The sequence below is a fragment of the Eptesicus fuscus genome, chromosome 5 (assembly GCF_027574615.1).
Source record: "Eptesicus fuscus isolate TK198812 chromosome 5, DD_ASM_mEF_20220401, whole genome shotgun sequence".
Lineage (NCBI taxonomy): Eukaryota > Metazoa > Chordata > Mammalia > Chiroptera > Vespertilionidae > Eptesicus > Eptesicus fuscus.
In genome coordinates, this window is record NC_072477.1 from 5,354,363 (window position 1) to 5,373,233 (window position 18,871).

The following is an 18,871-nucleotide window of genomic DNA, read 5'->3' on the forward strand; positions in this document are numbered from 1 at the left end:
AGGACCCCCTTGGTCCTGCACAGTGGTCCGCAGAGCCTCACCCCCGCCCCCCGGCCCTCGGCCTCCCTCCCCGTTCCTGAGGCCGGTTTCACTGCATTCCCTCCAGCACGTGAGCAACGACTCGTTTTCTGTTATGAAATATGTTGTAGGCCAGACAAAAACCACCGAGGCCGGAGCACAGGCAGGTAGCAACCTCTTCCCCTCAAAAGGGAAAAAGGAACGGGCAGTCGGTGCATAATATTCAGGGAGGAGACAAGACCCTTTAAAAAATATTAGGGGCTGTTAAAATATGCCCCCGGCTGTTTCCTCTCAGGTGTGAATTGCAAATGAATAAAATCAGCCCGGCATCACACCTTTGGCGAACACATTTTATTCTCCCGTGGAATCAGAGCAGCTGACTTATATCACACTTCTAATGATATGGGGTTTCCTTCTGTGCAGAAGGGAGAGAGAGACTTCCCTCCCCCCACCAACTACCAAAAAAAAAAAAAAAAGAGGGGCCGATAGCTTATGAAATCTATCAGAGGCCCAATTCTGAAAGATCTGTGGACAACTGGAGATATACCACCCTACCCTGGGGGGTTAGGATCCTCGTAAGCACCGGCGCCGCCTTCCAAACGTACAGCTACAGCAAAGCCGGATGCCAAGGCAGCCGTGGAATTCCCACGGCCGAACTTCGGAGTCCCATCTCGGGTCTCTAGTTGTTTCACAAAACCGTGACGGCCGATGGAGAATCACTCCTCTTCCCCAGAAACCTGTTGGTGGGCTGCCGAGCTCTCACCTTGCCGGGGTGATGTCCTTCACCACCGGCATCTTGGTTTCTTGGGGAACCTCAACGCCTCATGGACGGGTGCTCGGACCCTGCGTCTCACCCCGCTGTCTCACCCTGTGTGGCACCCCAGGCCCTCCGCGGCCTGGTCCTCCCGGCCGCTCTTCCTCCCCTCGGCCCTATTGTCACCGTGGAGTTTGGTGTGTGTTTGGAGACGGATAGCTGCGTCTGTCCTCCGGTTTGAAAAGCATATCCATCTGGGTCAAACATTTTGAAACAAACCAGAAGCCCAGGTTTTCGTCCCCAGCTGTCTCCCACACTCTTCATACCTCCCTCCGCTTCTCACGGGTCCTGTCTGCAAATTGAACTAGCTCATGATGGAGCCCTTCGACTCCCCCCCCCTCACCCCCGACACCCCGAGATTACCCAGGCTATTTCTGTGCTCCTGGTGCTGCCCAGACCATCAGTTATGCCTAGGTTGCATCATCCCTAAAGAACCCGAGGCGCGGCTCCCCAGGCCGGGGGCTGCCACCCAGCCGAAGCTGTACCACGCTGTAGGTGGCTCCTTTCACATTTTAAGTCCAAAACGTGAACTCCAGGTGGGGGCTGTGACAGCACCCATTTTGCTGGCCCGGGCTCCAGCGCACCTCCCAGCCGGGCCCCCAGCATCGTGGAGGGACACGTGCCGCCACCGGTGCAGCCTCAACTGCACCCAGTTCTGGCCTTTCCCCAGCCTGGACTCCCACCTCCCGGTGACACGGGACAGACAGAAAGCCAGCTGCTTTGGGATAATAAATAGCCTGTCTGGAAACTGGTTGGACCACTCTCCCCGCTTAAACCCTGCACATGCTCCGGTCTCCCCGCGCCCTGAGAGGCGGGCAGGATACCCTTTGCCCTCTTGCCGCCTTGTCCCCACCTCCCTTCTCCTTTGCCTCTCTGCCACGGCTCCGTGCTGGCTTTCCCCAGCACCGCTCCGAGCAAGGCCAAGAGAGACTCGGAACAGATGAAACATGGAAGGATGTCGCACCAGGCACCCCTGGGCCCCCACACCCAGCTGCCGCCGGTCCTGGTCCGAGCTTTCTCCCAGGAATGCCAGAGAGGGAGCGAGCAAAAGCCAAGCAAACCTACCTGCTTCTTCCCCCCGACACACCACTGCAAACACGCCTGGCTGCTTTGGTGAAGCTGCCAGCTTAGCAATGCACCCCCACGGCTCCCCCTATCCCAGACCCCCCCCCCAACTTTCCCCTCCTCAAAAACAACTCTTGCAATTATACAGAAGCTGCGTGGGGCAAATTGCCTCCTGGAGAGATGAGGCGTCTGCAAGTACAGACATTCTAACCACCACTCCACTATCTGAAGGTGGGGGGTCAGGGTGAGAAGCAATTGATTATCCGTAAAGGGCGCAATGTCAACTGGCATGAAGGAGGACCTGGGTCAAGCCAGGCTCAAATCTGGTTGCAAAACATTTGGTTTTTAAATGCAACCGGGAAGTCCTCTTTCATGTCAGAATGGGGCAAAATAAAAGAGGCATCCTCGTCCCTCCCTCCAAAGGCACCCCTCTCCCAAGGTGAACCCCACTTTGAGATCGATTACCTTCCCCCCAAAAGAAGAATAAATCCACAAATTCTTACTAAGGTATCTGCTGTAACAAAGGAGCCATGGCAGCAGCAACTGCTCCGAGCAGATGGTTCCTGGGCTGGGTGTTCAGGGGAGGGGAGAACCCCTTTATATATATATATTTATTTATTTATTTATTTAAATTTTTTAAAATATAACATAAATATTCGGCTCTCCGCGGCCCTGCAGCCAGTCCTCAGCCACGGCAGCGGCAACTGGGCAGCGCAGTCGACTCCGGCTCCACGCGGCCAGCCCGGCCCCAGCCCGACGAGCGAGGCGCCCGGAGGATTTCAGGAACACAACCTGCCCGCGGTCTCGATGGCACCCCGAGGATGTTTTATTTCTATTGCAATACAATTTTAAATATCTAGATAGGTATGTATCAAGAGCGACCCAAGCACCGCGAGAGAGAGGACCGCAGGGGAATGTTCGCGCGCCGCGAAGCAGCGGCTGGCCGGGCCGGCAGCGCGGCAGCCGACCTTCCCCGCGCAGCTGTGCGGGCGCCCGGGGCGAGCTCCGCGGCCAGCCCGGCACCTGGCCCGCTCGCGCCCGCCTGCTCCCTCTCCGAACAAGCCCCGCTCGCTCGGCGCTGGAAGCTGCCGCCTCTCCGCCCCGCCACTGGCTTGGAATCCACGGGGCTTCAGCCCCTGGCTTTCCATTGCGACCTGCCTTGTTTATTTAGATAGAGAAGATGAAAGATACTGGATGGAAGGATGGGTGAGAGACTGATAGGTCTCCTTTTCTGCTTTTTTTTTTCTTTCTCTTTCTCTCTCCTTTTTTTTTTTTACTACTAATTTACAAGCACATCCCTCGCTTCCCACTCCTAGCTGACAATCTTTGCCCCCCCCCCCCATCACCACCACCCCGTGGCGGGATTTTTCATCAACCCCCAATCGCCCCCACCCCCACCTTTTTTTGGAGTTGGGGGGAAGAAGAGGAGATTATCCCAGGAGACTGCGGAGGTGGGGAGATAGGGGTGGGGGTGCAGGAGCCGGCACACAGCCGCGCAGCTGGATTCTTTTGCAAATAGCGAGAGGAGGGGTGAGAACGGCGGCTTCGGAATCCTGAGACCGGCGTGGCCGGAGCCCTGCCCGGCTGGGTGCAGCGACCCGGGCCTCGGAGCCGGCGGCCGCCCATCGGCCCGCGTCTCCCCCGGTCCGAAGCGCACCCCGCTCTCCTCCGCCCGCGCCGTCAGCGCGGACCCACGCGCTCGCCAACTTTTCCCCACTTCCCAGCTCCCCCTCCCCCTCCTCTCCCCGAGCCCCCTCCCCCTCCTTTCCAAACCCCGCCACCAGCGCCGCCGCCGCCACACACGCCGCTCGGAGGGGCGAGCGTCCAGCCCGGCTCCGCGCGCACACACACACCTCCTCCAGCCCGCGCGCCCCCTCCCCGGCCCAGCACCCGCTACGCAGGCCCCAGAGCCCGGGGCGCGTCTGACTGCGCGGCGCCCCGACTCCCCGGGCTGCAAAGAAACTTTCCTGTGGACCCCCGCCCCCCACCACGCTCCGGGCCGACGCCGCTGCCTCTGCGAGCTCGCGGGCCGCCTCGGCGCCCGGCCCGGCTGCACCCGGCTCGGCGTCCCCAGCCCCGGGCGCCCGGAGCCCCATCCTCCGGCCCCGCGCGCGCACGCCGCAGACACTTACGGGTGATGAGCTCCCTCTGGGATAAGTGCTGCGGGTTGCCCTGTTTGCGGCGGGACATTGCCCCGGCATCTATTCTGGCATCGCCCGGAGAGCTGCTCTGATGAGGGGAGCCGGGGAGGGGGTCTGAGCTGCTGCTGCCGCCGCCGCCGCCGCCGCCGCTGCCGCCGCCGCCGCCGCCGCCGCTGCCGCTGCCGCCGCGCCTCCTCCTCTGCCCGGGTTGGTGTTTTGGTTCTTGCCCCCTTCCTCTCTTGCCCTCTCTTCCTCCTCTTCTTCTTTATTTTGCTCTTTCTTCTATGCTGTTTTTTGTTTTGTTTGCAAAAAGAAAAAGAGAAGAAAAACCTCGATAGGAGAAAGAGGCAAAAAAAAAAAAAAATCTGCTGTTGCTCGCCGGGGACTGGCTGGTTTCCTTAAAATATATTCTTCAGAAGGAAAAAAAAAAAAATCCGTTGCACTTCTTCAAACTGCTTGGCCTCCTGGACTTCCAATGTCTTCTTGGACTTAAACCGGGTTTTGCACCGGCTCCTGACACTTTCTTTCAAGGTCTGGTAGGCGGAAAGCGCACTTCTACCAGGAGCGGGGGGAAGGAAAAAAAAATGCAAACAAATAAAAAAAAGAAAAGAAGAAAAAGGAAAAAAAAAAAAAAGGAAAGAAAACTTGGGGACTTGTCTCTTACCCCCTCACCCCGCCCCCTCAAAAAGCCCAAAGCAATGTAAAACTGCCCGGGTTCGGTTGTTTCTGGATTTTCTGCGGGCTGCCTGTTTTTTTTTTCTCGGAGGCTGACCCTTCCGAGGTTCTGGGGGGACTCCGGGAGCGGCTCCTTCCCAGTTCACCTGGCAGGCTGGCGCCGGCCGAAAGGCTGCCGGGTCCCCGCGAGCGCTCCCCGGCGCTCCCCTGGCGCCGCGGGCCCGGGGGGAGCCTGGCTGCGGGGCGGCTCGCCCAGTGCGCCTGGGTCGGTGCGGGCGCGGACTGGGAGCTATAGATTGCAACGTGAAGATGGCGGAGTCCGGGTTCTCTGGGAGCTCTCGGTCTCTCTATGGCTGGGGCTGCCTCTGTACAATGGGATAAAATTCAAGTTCAAGTGCGGACGTGACGTTTAATCTGCACTAGAGAGACAAAAAGACCCAGAGAGTCGGAGCACTGGGGGCGACTAGCGGTGGCTTTTTAACATTGTACCCTGTAAGAGAACAAGAAAGCACGCCACACCACACACACACACACACACACACACACACTCACACACACACTCGCCCGTGTGCACACCCACAGCCCAGGCCGGCCACACGTGCAAACGACTCTTTTGGTCAGGACCCTCCTCCCCTTGCAACTGGGAGCGCAAAGGGAGGAGGGGGGACAATGGGCAGGATATTCATAAAATAAAATTTTAAAATCCTCTTGCCCCTCCTCCCCTCCAGGGAGCAGGGCCCCCTGAGAAGGGGGGCGGAGTGCAGTGTGTGTGGAAGTTGAATCAAGGCCAGTCCCCACGCGCCCACCCACCCACCCACCAAAAGTTCTTCGAGAGTTGGGGTGGGCCCCGCAACTGCAGGTGATGGTCAATTCCTTCGTCTCCCTGGAAAAGAGCTTGGCTGTTCTTGCTTTTTATTTTATTGGGGGATTGGGGTTAAACTTCCAAAAAAAAAAAAAAAAAGCGTCTCCGTATAAGTCCTGATGTCTTGTGCAGCGAAGTGGGCAAAATAAGAGATACAAGAGAAGACAGTTAAGAGCATACTGGGGGGTGGGGGAACGTGAGACCCTGTTTGAGTCTCCTTCTGGAAACAGTCTTCACCCGAGTCCGTGCGCTCCCACCTCCTCCGCCCCTTTAAGTCCCCCTTCTAAGGCCAGGGCCTGTGGGAAGTGTGGGGGCACCTGGGCAGGGGTGCTCCACGTGGGACAGGAACTTGTGCGTGCTGACCCAGAAGTAGGTGTGGCCGGGTCTCCAAAGATACTCCGGTCCCCCAGTTCCCGCCCACCCCCTGACGATTCCTGCAGGAAAGCTGCCCCCAACCCCAGGGCTCCTCGCCCAGGCCCAGGCCCGGACCTGGAACCCCCGGGCAGACTGGGAAGGACACCGCTGTCTTGTCGCCCGTTTGATCTGCAGCCGGCGAGGGCAGGGGGGTGGGGGAGAAGGGTCTGACTGTGGCCCAGGGACAAGGCCGTGGTCCCGCGGACACCCCCTTCCCTGCCCAGGCCGCGGCTAACCGTCTGTTGGATGACCTGCGCTCCCGGGCTGGGCGGGCCACGCGGCTGCCGCGCTCTCCCTTCTCAGGGCTTCTCGGTCCGGGCCAGGAGGCGGCCTGGGCGGGTCGGGGCCTGGCTTGGGGCTGGGCTTGGCAGGCCAGCCGCGCTGCACCCACCCCACCCCGCCCCCAGGCGCGGCTCGGGCGGTTCACCGTGGCGCGCGGGGCTGGGCTGTGACGCCTCCGGGCGCGCCGCCTCCCTCGGGGCCTCCTCCTTCGGGGGCACCCCGGTTTTAGTTCGCCCCCGAGGTCTTGGGTGGGCGACAGGACCAACTACGTAACCACCGAGCGCAGCGCCCGTTAGCGAGGACAGGAAGAGCTCGCTGCCCAAACCACCCGCCCCCCCCCCCAAATAACAAGAAAATGTGCCCTAGCATGTAGTTTGTCAGATGGGCTGCGGGGTCGCCGGCCCAGCGGGTGGAGGGGAGCAGGGAGGGGCGAGCCAGCATTCCCCACCCCCCAGCCCGAGGACTCCGCGCAGCTGCCCACCACCCGCCACCCACACCCCACCTCCACGTGGTCCAAAGTCTAGAAGCCCCTCCCTCTCCTCGCAGGCCGCCCTACAGCGAAAATCCTTCCAAAGAAGTGGCCTAAGAAGAAATGCCCACGCGCACCTTTAATAAACTTAAGAAGACCGTAAACCGGCCACCCTAACCCGCCCAGATTCTGAAATGCGGGGACGCAGTGAGCTCCCTAAGAACTGGCATGGTGAAACCAGGAAAGGTTCGCGTTTGCCCAAGGTCACACAGCGCACGGGGCAGGTCTCCACTCCGACCGCCTCGGCGTGCCTGCTGCCCGCGCCGCCTGCGCTCGGGCGCCCCAAATCCCGACCGTCAACCCTCGCCCTCCGGGGCTTGGTTACAAGGGAGGGGACTGGGGCTGGGGGAATGGGGTACCCCCCCCCCTTCAAGAAAGAGGCCCCTACGGGGACTGCGCGGGGCGCTCAGGGGCCTCAGCGGCAGCTGCCACCTCCGGCGCGCGGGGGCCGCGGGGTCTGGGGAAGGGGCACCCTCCGCCCCACCCCCGGCAGGAAGTAGCGGGCAGGGGGCGGCCCGGGCAGCGACTGACAGAGGAGCGCTTCCTCATTGGCCCCGCGCTGCCCCGACGGCGGGAAGAGGGACGCGCGGGCGGGCGGGCCGGCGCAGGGCCGGACACGCCACCGCCCGCCGGCGCGCTCCACCTCGCCGTGGCCGGGGAGTGGAGGCGCTGGCCCCGTTGCCCTCCTCCTCCTCCTCCTCTGCGGAGAGGCGGCGGGGTGCAGGCAGCGAGCAATCCCAGCTGCCGCTCCAGTCTCCTTTTCTTCCCTCTGCCCGTCTGGCACGGGCATCATTAGCGCTGAAAGCTGTTAATGTCTGGTCTCACAGCTCCCCCTTTAGTCTTGCTGCGCTCCCTGTCTCGCGTTCCAAGCCAGATCAATAGCCGCCTCTCCGCCGACCTTGACCTCTCCCTAGACCCCGCCCGGCTCCGGCAGCTGGCCCACTCTAATGTTTCTCCACTGCCTGATACCCACACAAGAGGGTGGTGGAACTCCGGCCACAGCCCGGTCTCTGCCCCTTCCTCAGGACCCAGGCAGGCAGAGGGTCCTGTAATCCTGTACCCTTCTGAGGCCACTGCGCAGGCACACACACACACACACACACACACACACACACACCACTCCTTGATCTACCAAGCCTTTGTTTAGAATAAAAGTCCCTCCATCCCCAACAGGGGGGGGTGAGGTTGGGGGGCAGGTGCTTAGCATACGAAAATATAAAGGAAAAAGTGCAGGTGCTTATGCAGTCCCCACTATTACACAACTTCACACTCATTTCTCCAGCGCCTACCTGCAGTGGGCCTGCTGTGTGCTGGACCCAGTGCTGGGGCTTTGTGCAGATGAGAATCAGATGGAAAGAAATGCCACATTTTCTGCACTATCTTTGAGAGAGAAGGGAAAAAAAAAAACCAGCAGATGTCAAAAAGCTTTTTGAACTCACAACTATTTCCCTGCTCTCCGTTTTCTAGCTTCCCAGTGCATTCCAACCCCACCCCCCCATATTCTCAGTCATTTTAAATTTCCTTATAGAGGAATAGTTCAGCAGTCAGAGATCAGATCCATCAAATCGGGGTGCATTTTGATTCATCTCATGCGGGGCTCTGATTCCCTGTGCGTGCTGCCTGCGACACGCCCTGCAGTGGGGACAGAGGACACAGACCCGTGACCCCTCCCCCAAGCAGAGATTCTTGTTTCAAATTCTTTGAAGGATTCTCATCCCTAACTCTTAGCTGAGACGGGGGGGGGGGGGGGGGGGGGGCGGCTATAGGAGATTCTACAATGTTATCTTCGCCTTCTGAGCTGTTATATTTTATATTATGTGTTTACAAAAATTTGGAAAGAATCAGGATGAGTAATGGCAGTAGAAATGGGAACTCCCGATGTTTCTGCAGGAAATCTGCGCAAAGAGGCGGCGAGTGTTTGCGTATTTACAGGTGGAGGGCCAATGCAGAAGCGAACCGGCTCCACTTTCTAGTCCTCGGGATCTATAAACGCTATTGACTGAGAAGATGAAGATAAATAAAATGCATCGACCTGATCGGCGGATTGACTTGTGTTCACTTTCGAGGAAACCGCAGCGGAGGGACTAAGCAAATCCTCTGTGTGCACATATTAATAAGAGGGCCCTGATCTCCTTCCTTACCATGCTAGGATCCCTAGGAGCTATCAAATCCGGAAGCATGAAAAGACAAAAGAGGCCGTTTGGGCTTCCTGGCGTATCTTCTAGAATTATTTGATGTCAACTTGTGAAAATTACAGCAAATTTCTGGGTGCCGCGAGCACGCAAGGAAGGCTTTGCTCGCTAGGTTCGGAAGGGGACTTTGCAGGCTGTCACCTTGTAGCGAGGCAGGACCACAACGCTGGCCTTCCAACACCTGCTTGGCGGGTTCTCTGCAGGTACTGAATTTAGCACCATTGCCTGAGCTCCAACACGCCACCTGTTTGTACCTTCTTTGTCTCTGTGACACTTGGGCTGGATAGGGTGGACTTCCCACTATTGCTTAATGGTGTAGAGCATAGGAATGTCCTAGGAAATCTAAGGGGTACCGCTGTTGGCTGTCCTTACAGCTGCAGCCTGCAAGGGGTTAAATCAAAGTCACTGTTTCTGATTCATGCATTATTTTTCTTATAAAAAAAAAATACTTAACCCAGCTCTCCATATATGAAAAAGACTCACACCCACACGCAATGTTCCTAGCTCTCTGTCCCTGTCATCAGAAATGATATTGAATGGCTCAGTACTAGGGGATCTGGAACTATTTCTACAGCTTTCTCACCTCATTTGGAATTTTCTTGCCTTGCTAATTTTAATTCTTTAGTTGAGTCATCAATTCAAATTTGGTAGGGACTGGCATCACCCAGTTGGTCGGCTAGGGAGAAATACTGTTCACAAAGATGATCCGACTGCAGCAAATCCCAACCCCTCCCCACCCCACCTCCCCCGTGCACAGAGTTCAGAGTGACTGTGAGAGGGTGAGGGCGTGTGGGGGAGGTGATGTGCAGAAAGGGTCCCTCTGCTGTGTCTCTCTTGTCACTGAGTCTCCGAAATATAAGACTGAGTGTGCAACACACACACACACACACACACACACACACACACACGTTTGAATTCATTGGTCCAGTGGCTGTCAATCTCCCCTACTGAGAGCACAAGCCGGGGAGAGAGGGTTAAATGGTTCATTTGGGAAAGAACTGAGAACCAGAAGAAAATTTTCAGTTCTGACTCTGGCTGTCAGACTGCAGTGGCAACGAGGTGTCTGATAATAGGAAATGGGGAGGGGTGGGGTGGAGGCAATAATGATCACCTTCTAACAAGGGTTTTATGAGACTGTGAGGATTAATTAGTTTGTATCCTTAAGCAGTTTGAGAAGGAGGAAGTTTCAGTAAATGCTGAGCTGGAGTTGTAGATGAATCTGACTCAGTTGCAAGCCCTGCGTTTCCCCCCCCTCCCAACCCCCCCCCCCCCCCCTCCAACCTAGGCTCTGAAATGCCTGTCTGTGCTGAGATGCACTACAGAGGAAGTGGTGGAGGGGAGTGAGGGGGAAGGACTGGCTCGGGGAAGAGCAGAGGAGAGAGAGGCATGAGTCAGGCCAGCATCCTCCGAAAGGCACGTCTAATGAGAAGGCTGCGAGGGACCACTTACGGAAAAGTAAACATAAAAACCAGCCAACACCTTGCTGCACAGATGCCTTCCGGAGCTGGGAAAGAAAGGGTCTGGGAGCTATCTGTTGTTTTGTAGCTCCAGAAACAGCCATGTACGCTTTCGAGTGAATTCAACAAAGGTAGTCTGTACCCTAGAAAACATTTAAGTGGCGTTCCCTCTGTCGAGCCGACGGGGGCTGGGGTTGCCAGACGACAAACAAGCCTGCACAGCACACAGTGGGAACGGCGGGCACATTGTCGGAGGCGGAATAATAGATCTATAGGACGTGGAAGTTATAGAAATTCCATTATGCACATATTAAAACATTGAATCTGCTTGAAGACACACTCTCGGCTCAATTTACAAGGCAGACAATTTGCTGCCACAAAAGATAATTAATGCCACCCAGGGAAACCGAGACGCTGGATTGCTGTGCATTCTGGTACAGCGTGTGCGTTTAATCTGGTCCTTTTATAAAAATGATTTCCCTGTGATTTTAAGCCTTTGGGATCTTTGAAACAACAATGGCTTCTAAAATATGGATGTGGCAATAACACTTTCCATTTGAACTTGCGACGAAGCCCTTTGCTCCCCCCCACCACCACCACCACCACCATCTTTTTCTCTCTCTACCTCTCTCTCTCTCTTCCTCCCACTTGTGTCCTGAAATGGAACTGGACAGGAGCAAGGACACCCATCTCTGACCCATCTCCGATGGTCTGCGATCTAAGCAGGGCAGATGCACGGCCCATTTTCTTACATCTGAATCTGGATCTCCGGATTCCAATGGGCAGATGCATCGGCTGCGGGGACTGAGTACAGGCATCTGCAGTTTCATTATTTGTATCTGCTTAACAGGAACAATTAGAGAACTGAAGAGGGAGGACGCCCGTTTGGGGACCGGTTCGGTATTGTACCCAGACCACACATTCCGGCTGGGAAGGAACACAGTAATGTATAAAGCATTAGTGGATTGAACACTCCGCGTTGTGTTTGGGGAATCGAATTGTTGATGTTTCTGGCAAAAACTCATACTCCAATTGAAATCTATCAAACACCTTAATTAGCTCTGGGTACCTAAGTGTGCCCAACCCAGAGGCAAGTTGGAAGGCCTGGGAGGGGAAGGGCAGGGGCGGCACCGAGATGCCAGGGCCTCCCTCGCCCTCCACCCCTGGCCCAAGACCTCCGTTTCCGGACCAGGAGGCCTGGGCCGTGGTGGGAAGTCGGGCCACCCTGGCTGTCCCCCGGGCAACCGCAGGGATGTGATTGAGGGTGTTTGGATGGGTTGCAGGGTGCTGGCGAACCGGATGGGAAGAGCGCGCAGTGACACAAAGCTGTTGCCGACGGTAACTGGAGTCTTTTCCTCCGCCAGCCATTCCACCTGGACCTCAGTACAAATTATTGTTTTCAATTACCACCTGTGTATTCCTTCCCATGCAACTTATTGATGTAAAATTACAGCTATACCGGTATAAATAAGTTATGCTGCAGTTGTAAAATGGAAGAAATTTTGTTGTAGCAATTATGTTCAGCAAGATGACAAAATAAATTTCCAGAGCTGTGCCTGCAGTAACCTGGGGAATTTAAACCTCATAATTTCCATTCATTTCAGATAATTTGGAGTAATTTCTATATGTAATAACTTTGTAATGAAAAACACAGCGGTACTGAAGTGATTTCACTCCGTTTTTTCCTCCTATGGTATACATGGCACAAAATAAATGATAAAAATAATATTTCCTTTTTATATGTGTGTGTGTTGAGTAATTCCTTCAGCAAAAAATCATAAACTAATACCCGGACTAAATCTCTGTCCACAAAATGAAAAATAAATTGAGTTAAAGAAAGTGAAAAAGTATGAAGGGCTGCGGATGTTTGATTGTGAGTTTATTGAATTGTCTGATTCCCAGGCTCCCCCTGATCTCCAAGGGGTCCGGCTCCCACGTCAGGGGCCAGGCAGGCCAGCCCCCGCCGCCCAGCACGGGCTGCAGGGAGGCCCGCGAAGCTGGAGTCCTCGAGCCGGGGCGGGGATTCTCCCAGAAGCCCTTGGGCAAGGCGGTCTCCTCCCGCGACGAGCTGGGCTGTCCGAGTGGCTGCTTCCCACCCAGGTCTTTGAGAGCAATTTCCACTGCGACTGATCACCACCGATTAGGCGGGGCAGCGGTCGCCCAGGTCCCCCTTTAATTCCTGCCAGGGAGGGGGTGCTGTGCTCCCTAGCTGCCCGACCTCTGACGTGACCCCTGCCTCTGAAGCGCACAGCCCCTGAAGGCCCCGCGTGTCATCCAGTGGCAGCTGCCGCCGAATGGTTGGAGGGAACAAGGACCACAGTGGCTGCATAGCTCCCAGGCCGTGCATTAGCCTCAGCCGCCACCACAGCGCCCGCCCGTCAACGGTCATTTCTAAATGAAAACCGGAGGCTGGGTCTGGAGGAGGTGGCCACCCGCTAAACCCTGCCTGCTAGGAGTGACAGCAGCCAGGCCAAGTGTCAGCCCCTCCCCACCAGCCAAGGGTTCTCCCGCCCCTCCCCCCCCTCCCCCCCTGCAAAACCCTGCCACTCTGTGCGGCCAGGACCTCAGAGCTGGTCTCAGGCTGGGTGGTCCGGGGCGAGGGGAGAGGGCGTTCACTTCTCCGGCTCTGCGATCTCCCTGTCAGACGGGGCTTACGTCACCTGTGGGCCCACCGTCTGAGCTGCGGGAGGTGGGCCCTGGCGCCCGGCCCAGGCTCCGGCCCCCCGCAATCACTTCGTAAGCATCACCATGTCTCCTTCTTCCAACAGCACACCGTGACGGGGTGCCTGCTATGTGCCCGGCACAGTGAGGGGCGCTGGGGCCCAAAGACGGCGGTGTGTGTGGTGGTTAGCACCCGCGTTCCGCGTTCAGACAGCCTGAATCCGCTGCACCATCGCTGCTCCGAGGAACGTGGGAGGTGGAGCAGAAGTCTGTGACAGGTACAGGGCCCTGGCAGTTACAGTCAACCCACCAGGTGCCACGGGGCACAGGAGCGGGGGCAGGGTGCTGGTCCCAGGCTACAGACTGCCTCTCAGACCTTCGAGGCCTGCTAGGTCCAAGACGGGTGGACCAAGGCCACTGGCCGGGCTTATCTCACCTAATCCAGGAACGAGAAAGATCTTCGTTCCCAGAAGCCCACGACCAGTAGCTAAGAGGCAGCCTGGGGACCACCACCTCCCCGTCCCTCCCAGATTCGGGCCCACCATCCTGCAAGGCCGCCGCGGGCAGCCGCAGACCCCACCGGCAAAGGCAGTGGCAGCGCAGGCCCAGGACGCAGAAGAGGCGGGAGACAACGAAAAGGAAAACACAGCCTACAGGGGGGTGAGCAGCGCAGAAGTTTTCTCTCGTTTGGGAAGAATCCAGGGAAACGTGACCAGGGCTCTGGAACCCAGTGCCTGAGGCGGAGCGGGATCCGTAGGAGAAAAGATGGAGAAATTCTGGGGGCGGTGGGTCTCAGAGGCGGCCGAGCAGAAGCCACAGGCTTGGGGTACAGTGAGAGGCAGTGGGGAAGGCGGAGGGTCTGCCGGTTAAGTTTGGGAACATATAACCAAAATTGGAACAGACCGTTACAGAGCACAAAGCCCTTTTATTCCCTGACTTGAGTTTGTCCTTCCAGCAACCTTGTGAGATAGCAGGGCAGGGCACCAGCGGCTTAATGCACACGTATGCACGCACACACACACACACATATACACACATGCCGATGCCACTTGAGCTGGGACACCCGTCTCGGCATCTGAGGATTACATCAAATTGCCTACCTGAAAGCCCCCGGCACCGGGCCTGGCACATAGTAATCACTTAATAAATTACAGGTATTTATCATTATTATTATTATTATTGTTATTATTATTATTATTATTAAAGCCTTATGCTAGGGTTGAGGAGCCTCACACTCAATCCATCTATGGCATACACTTCAGCACTTTCATTTCAGGTCTGAAGAGACTGACTCTCCCCAGAGTTCATTTGGGAACAAAGTCAGTCACCTAATACTGATGAAGCACCTGCTATGTGCCCGGGACCAGCCTAACCTCTGGGAATACCCAGAGGAAGACATCATGGTCCTTGTCTGCCAGGGTTACAGCCCGCCCCTGGGTGCTGGGCCCCTCACGGCAGACAGCGGAGTCTGCCCCCTCTCCTCTGCCCAGGGCGGCGTGTGGCAGGTGACCCAGGAGCCAGCTCGGCCTGCACCCAAGGCCTAGCACATCTGCACCCGGGCCCAGGGCCCACAGAGCAAAAGCTGGGAGGAAGCCCGTGGTGTGTCAGCAGGCGTCCTCTCAGAGACGGGGACCCGAGGGTCACCATACTTCAGGGGTGTGGGGGAGGCAGAGGGGTAAATAGACGGCCTATGATGAAAAGCCTGGAAGGAGAGGCCGAAATGATGGCCGCTGAGTGTTACCATTATGGGATTCCAGAGGCTTCTTAAAGAATGTTATTTCCCAAACCTCCTAAAATGCCCTTAAAGACTTGCCATACATTTTTAATGAAGTTTGTAAAAGAATCGAGGGAGCGATCGTGGGGCTATGAAGAACAGCTCCCGGGGGTGTCTGGCTCTGAGAGGCTGTCACAGGAGGGCTCTGCCCTGGCATGGGACCGCCCTGGGGGCCGGGGACTGCAGGACAAGGTTGGACGGGACCCTTTTTAAGAAGCTGCCTTGTGGCCCTGGCTGGTGTGTTCAGTGGTTAGGGCGCTGTCCCAAGCACCGAGGTCTTGGGGGGCGTGCAGGAGGCGCCCGATGGACATTTCTCTCTCGCATTGGGAGGGAGGGGGAGAAGAAGCTCTCTCCTTCCCTTCTGTGTGGGACCTCATTACCTGAAACTGCCAGCCCTGATGTAGGCTCTGACATCCAAAGAGGCTGATTTTATTTTTATAACATGCTTTTTATTGAGATCAGAGAGAAGAAGGGAGAAGGAGAGAGACAGAAACATCGATGATGAGAGAGAATCATTGATCAGCTGCCTCCTGCACGCCCCCTGCCGGGCATCGAGTCCACACCGCTGAGCATGTGCCCTGGACCCGGAATCAAACTGTGACCTCCTGGTTCATAGGTCGATGCTCAACCACTGAGCAAAAGGGGCTGGTTTTGAATGCCTCTTCTCCCCACCCTCCGGGGACGGACAGGGCACTGGGACTCGTCACCTGGTGAAGGCCAGGCCTCGGGGACGCTCTGGCCTCGGGATATGTACCCTAGGCCCTGGGCTGGGTGCAGGCTGAGTGGGGGACCGTCGACACTCACAGTGAACAATGTCCCCTTGGAGCTTCCCCCTCCTTCCCACCTTCTGTCATCTGGGGGATAATTCATTTATGCAGCTCTCACAGAAGACTGACATTTCCAACACTTTTAGCAGAATAAATTTATAAGGTAAATTAGGGGGTGGGAGCCCTAGTGTCCTAGGCAGATTCAAACTGGTAATTACAGAGGCCTAATTATGTATTCATCACGGAGCCTTCTGGAACATGGAAGGTGACAAGGATGGCTCTTTCTCTTCCTGCAAAGGACACTGTCCCCTGGAACCTCCGCCACCCGCCCTGAGCGGCGTTTGCTTCCATCCCGGAGCCGCCACCGCGGGGAAACGGCGCTGGTCACGGGCGCCCACGCCCTGGTCGCGGCAGAGAAGACCCTGGCCCGCGTCAGGCGCCCACATTCTCCTCCACGGTCGTGAGGTCAAGCGTGGTTTACATCAGGGATCCTGGCTTGGATAAAACAAAACTAAAAAAAAGAAAACTTTGTATTTTTTTTAATATATTTTATTGATTTTTTACAAAGAGGAAGAGAGAGAGATAGAGAGTTAGAAACATCGATCAGCTGCCTCCTGCACACCCGCCACTGGGGACGTGCCCGCAACCAAGGTACATGCCCTTGACCGGAATCGAACCTGGGACCTTTCAGTCCGCAGGCCGACGCTCTATCCACTGAGCCAAACCGGTTTTCGTGAAAACTTTGTATTTTTTTTTTAATCTTTCTCTGCTTGCCTTCCCGGATGAGATCTACGCCTACCGGCCTATGGAACCACAATCGCCGCTGTCACGGCCTTGTGCCCTGGGGGAGGGGGACTGCACCCTTCACTTCTCAGGCTCATCAGAGCTCAGCATGAACGAGAAAGCACAGGAGGTCACAGTCAGAGGGAGACGCTGGGCCTGCCCTCGGGGGGGGGGAGGATGCTGAGGGGGAGGGGGAGGGGGAGGGGTGCGGTGAAAGCCTCGCAGCAGCACCCAGCACCCCACCGCCCTGTCGGCCACCCCCTCCGCCTCCCAGTGGCCCCTCTGCTCCCCAGCGGCTGGCCACTCACTGGGGAAATAGGGATCGCGGACTGAGTTCTATTGTGGGTTGGAGGGTGTTCCCCTCCCCCCGCCCGCAAACACATTCAAGTCCTGATCCTGATAGGGGCAGACACAGAACGTTGGGGAACCAGCTAAATTGTAGGAAATACCAACCAGGCTCTGTTAGGCGTGATGGCTTTGTTCTGATTGAAGAAGGCACGTTCTAGCCTGGCTGGGAGCGGCTCGAGGGACCTGGGAGCTCAGCTGGAGATGCAGCCCTCCCTCCCCGTCGGGAGCTGCCTGTGCCCATGGAAAGAGGGGTAACCTGGCTGCAGGAACCAGAGTCGCCGGCCTGTGAAGAACACCAGCCCCTGCAGATCCCCGAGCCCTTTGAAGACCCAGCCCCTTTGCATATCTGCAAACTGCCCGTTTGGCATAAGCATTAGCCTCGTTCCCCACGTAATCTTTGTTCTTCTCCCCAACATGAGCAGCTGCCTTAGGGGGGGCTGCAGAGCAGGCGTTTGTGGATGACCTGCTGCTCCCATTCTGCCGGCAGGACTGGAACCAACGCTCATATAGGATTCAACCCCGTCTCTGCTTCGTTGGCTCAAGTAGTGACAGGCAGCCCAGAGCCACTGACTGTCCGGTTACAGCCTTAGTCACAAACAGGGTCTTTGCAGGTGCGATGAGTTCAGGTGAGGTCACACGGGATTGAGTGCCCCTCTAACCCAGTGTGATTTGAGTCCTTATAGGAAAAGGGGAGGACACACAGAGAGAGACGCACAGGGTGAGTTCATAGGCCCACGGAGACGAGGAACTCCAAGGATGCCCAGCGCAGCGGGCCCCGGGAGCCGGGCGGGGCGAGGAAGGCCCCTCCTGAGAGCCTCCGGAGGGAGCGTGGCCGGGCCGACGCCCGCAGTCCAGGCTCCGGCCTCCAGAGCTGGGAGGCCGTCAGCGTCTGGTTCTGAGCCGCCCGGTTGGCGGTACTTCTGTCCCGGCAGCCCCTGGAGCCTAACACGGGCTCCGGCTGGCTGCGTGCAGGCCCCGAGCGAGGCACAGGCCACGCCTACAACCCACGGGCTCTGTATTTGCAAAGAGGATGTTGACGAGAACTGTCCACCCTTCTGTCACCCTCAAGTCGAGCAGTGATGACTGGACTATACCAGTCATGAGGCCAAGACAATGGCAGGTTTCCCCCATCCATCCTGACATCCCCCCAAAAACCTCTCATCCTAGCTCCAGGCTTCGAGCAAACTTCAAACTCCAACTACAATGGCAGGACTTGGGGAAAGCCACACTTTGGTGGAGGAAGCCTCTCCCGGGCTCCCCAGGGCACCCCTTCCCCCCAGTAAGCACACACTCAGCATCTGCAGAAGGTGACTCCCCAACAGCAGCCCTCGCGCCTCAGCACCTGAGGTGTTAGCTTGGGCTGTGGTTGGGTTTTGTTTTCATCCGGGGGTTAAATAAACAAAGAATAAGAAACAAGAGACCACAGAGAACTGACTGCTTTGCAGTCACGGCAGCAAGTGACAGGGTTACAGACAATGGCACTGGATACAAGACAGGTCTCTCGGGTTTGCACTGAAACCATTTTGCATATAATAGAGGCTCCTCCCACCCCACCCCACACACGCCTGAAAAATCCTCCAGGCAAGTAGAGCAGCCTTGCTCCAGCATCAAGATCGGAGAGGAACTTCTTCACCTTTCTCCCCAAGCTCAGGAGGCCTGGCTGGCGTGGCTCCGTGGTTGAGCATTGATCCATGAACCAGGAGGCCACAGTTCGATTCCCAGTCGGGACACATGCCTGGGTCGTGATCGCGATCAACAGCAGGGGGTGTGCAGGAGGCAGCCGATCCAGGGCTCTCTCTTATCATTGATGTTTCTATCTCTCCCTCTGCCTTCCTCTCTCTCTGAAATCAATAACAACGTGTTTTTAAAAAAAGAAAGAAAGCTCAGGCCAGGGGCAGAACGGACTCCGGGTGGCTCTGCGGCCTTGGGTCCTGTGTGTGCGGCGTGGAGGGAGAACGGGGAAGTCACACCTCTCAGAAGTGCTGCAGTCACGCCAGGGCCAGGTGTGACTTTGACCAAACGCTCGCACGTACGGCTAGCTGGTGGGACTTAGCTAACAGAGATCTGTCTCCCTGTTAGACTGTGCCCA

At 56.9% G+C, this 18,871-nt stretch overlaps 1 protein-coding gene across 2 annotated transcripts in view; it reads right to left on the reverse strand.

Moving 5' to 3' along the window:
- BCL11B (BCL11 transcription factor B) overlaps positions 1–4,318 on the reverse strand; it is a 91,082-nt gene extending 86,764 nt beyond the window's left edge. For both annotated transcript variants that reach the window (XM_008154783.3, XM_028130054.2), the window contains exon 1: positions 4,030–4,318. In XM_008154783.3, the coding sequence (XP_008153005.1) occupies positions 4,030–4,087 (58 nt within the window). In that variant the 5' untranslated portion in view covers positions 4,088–4,318. The remainder of the gene's footprint in view (positions 1–4,029) is intronic.
- Between the last annotated feature and the right edge of the window lie 14,553 nt (positions 4,319–18,871).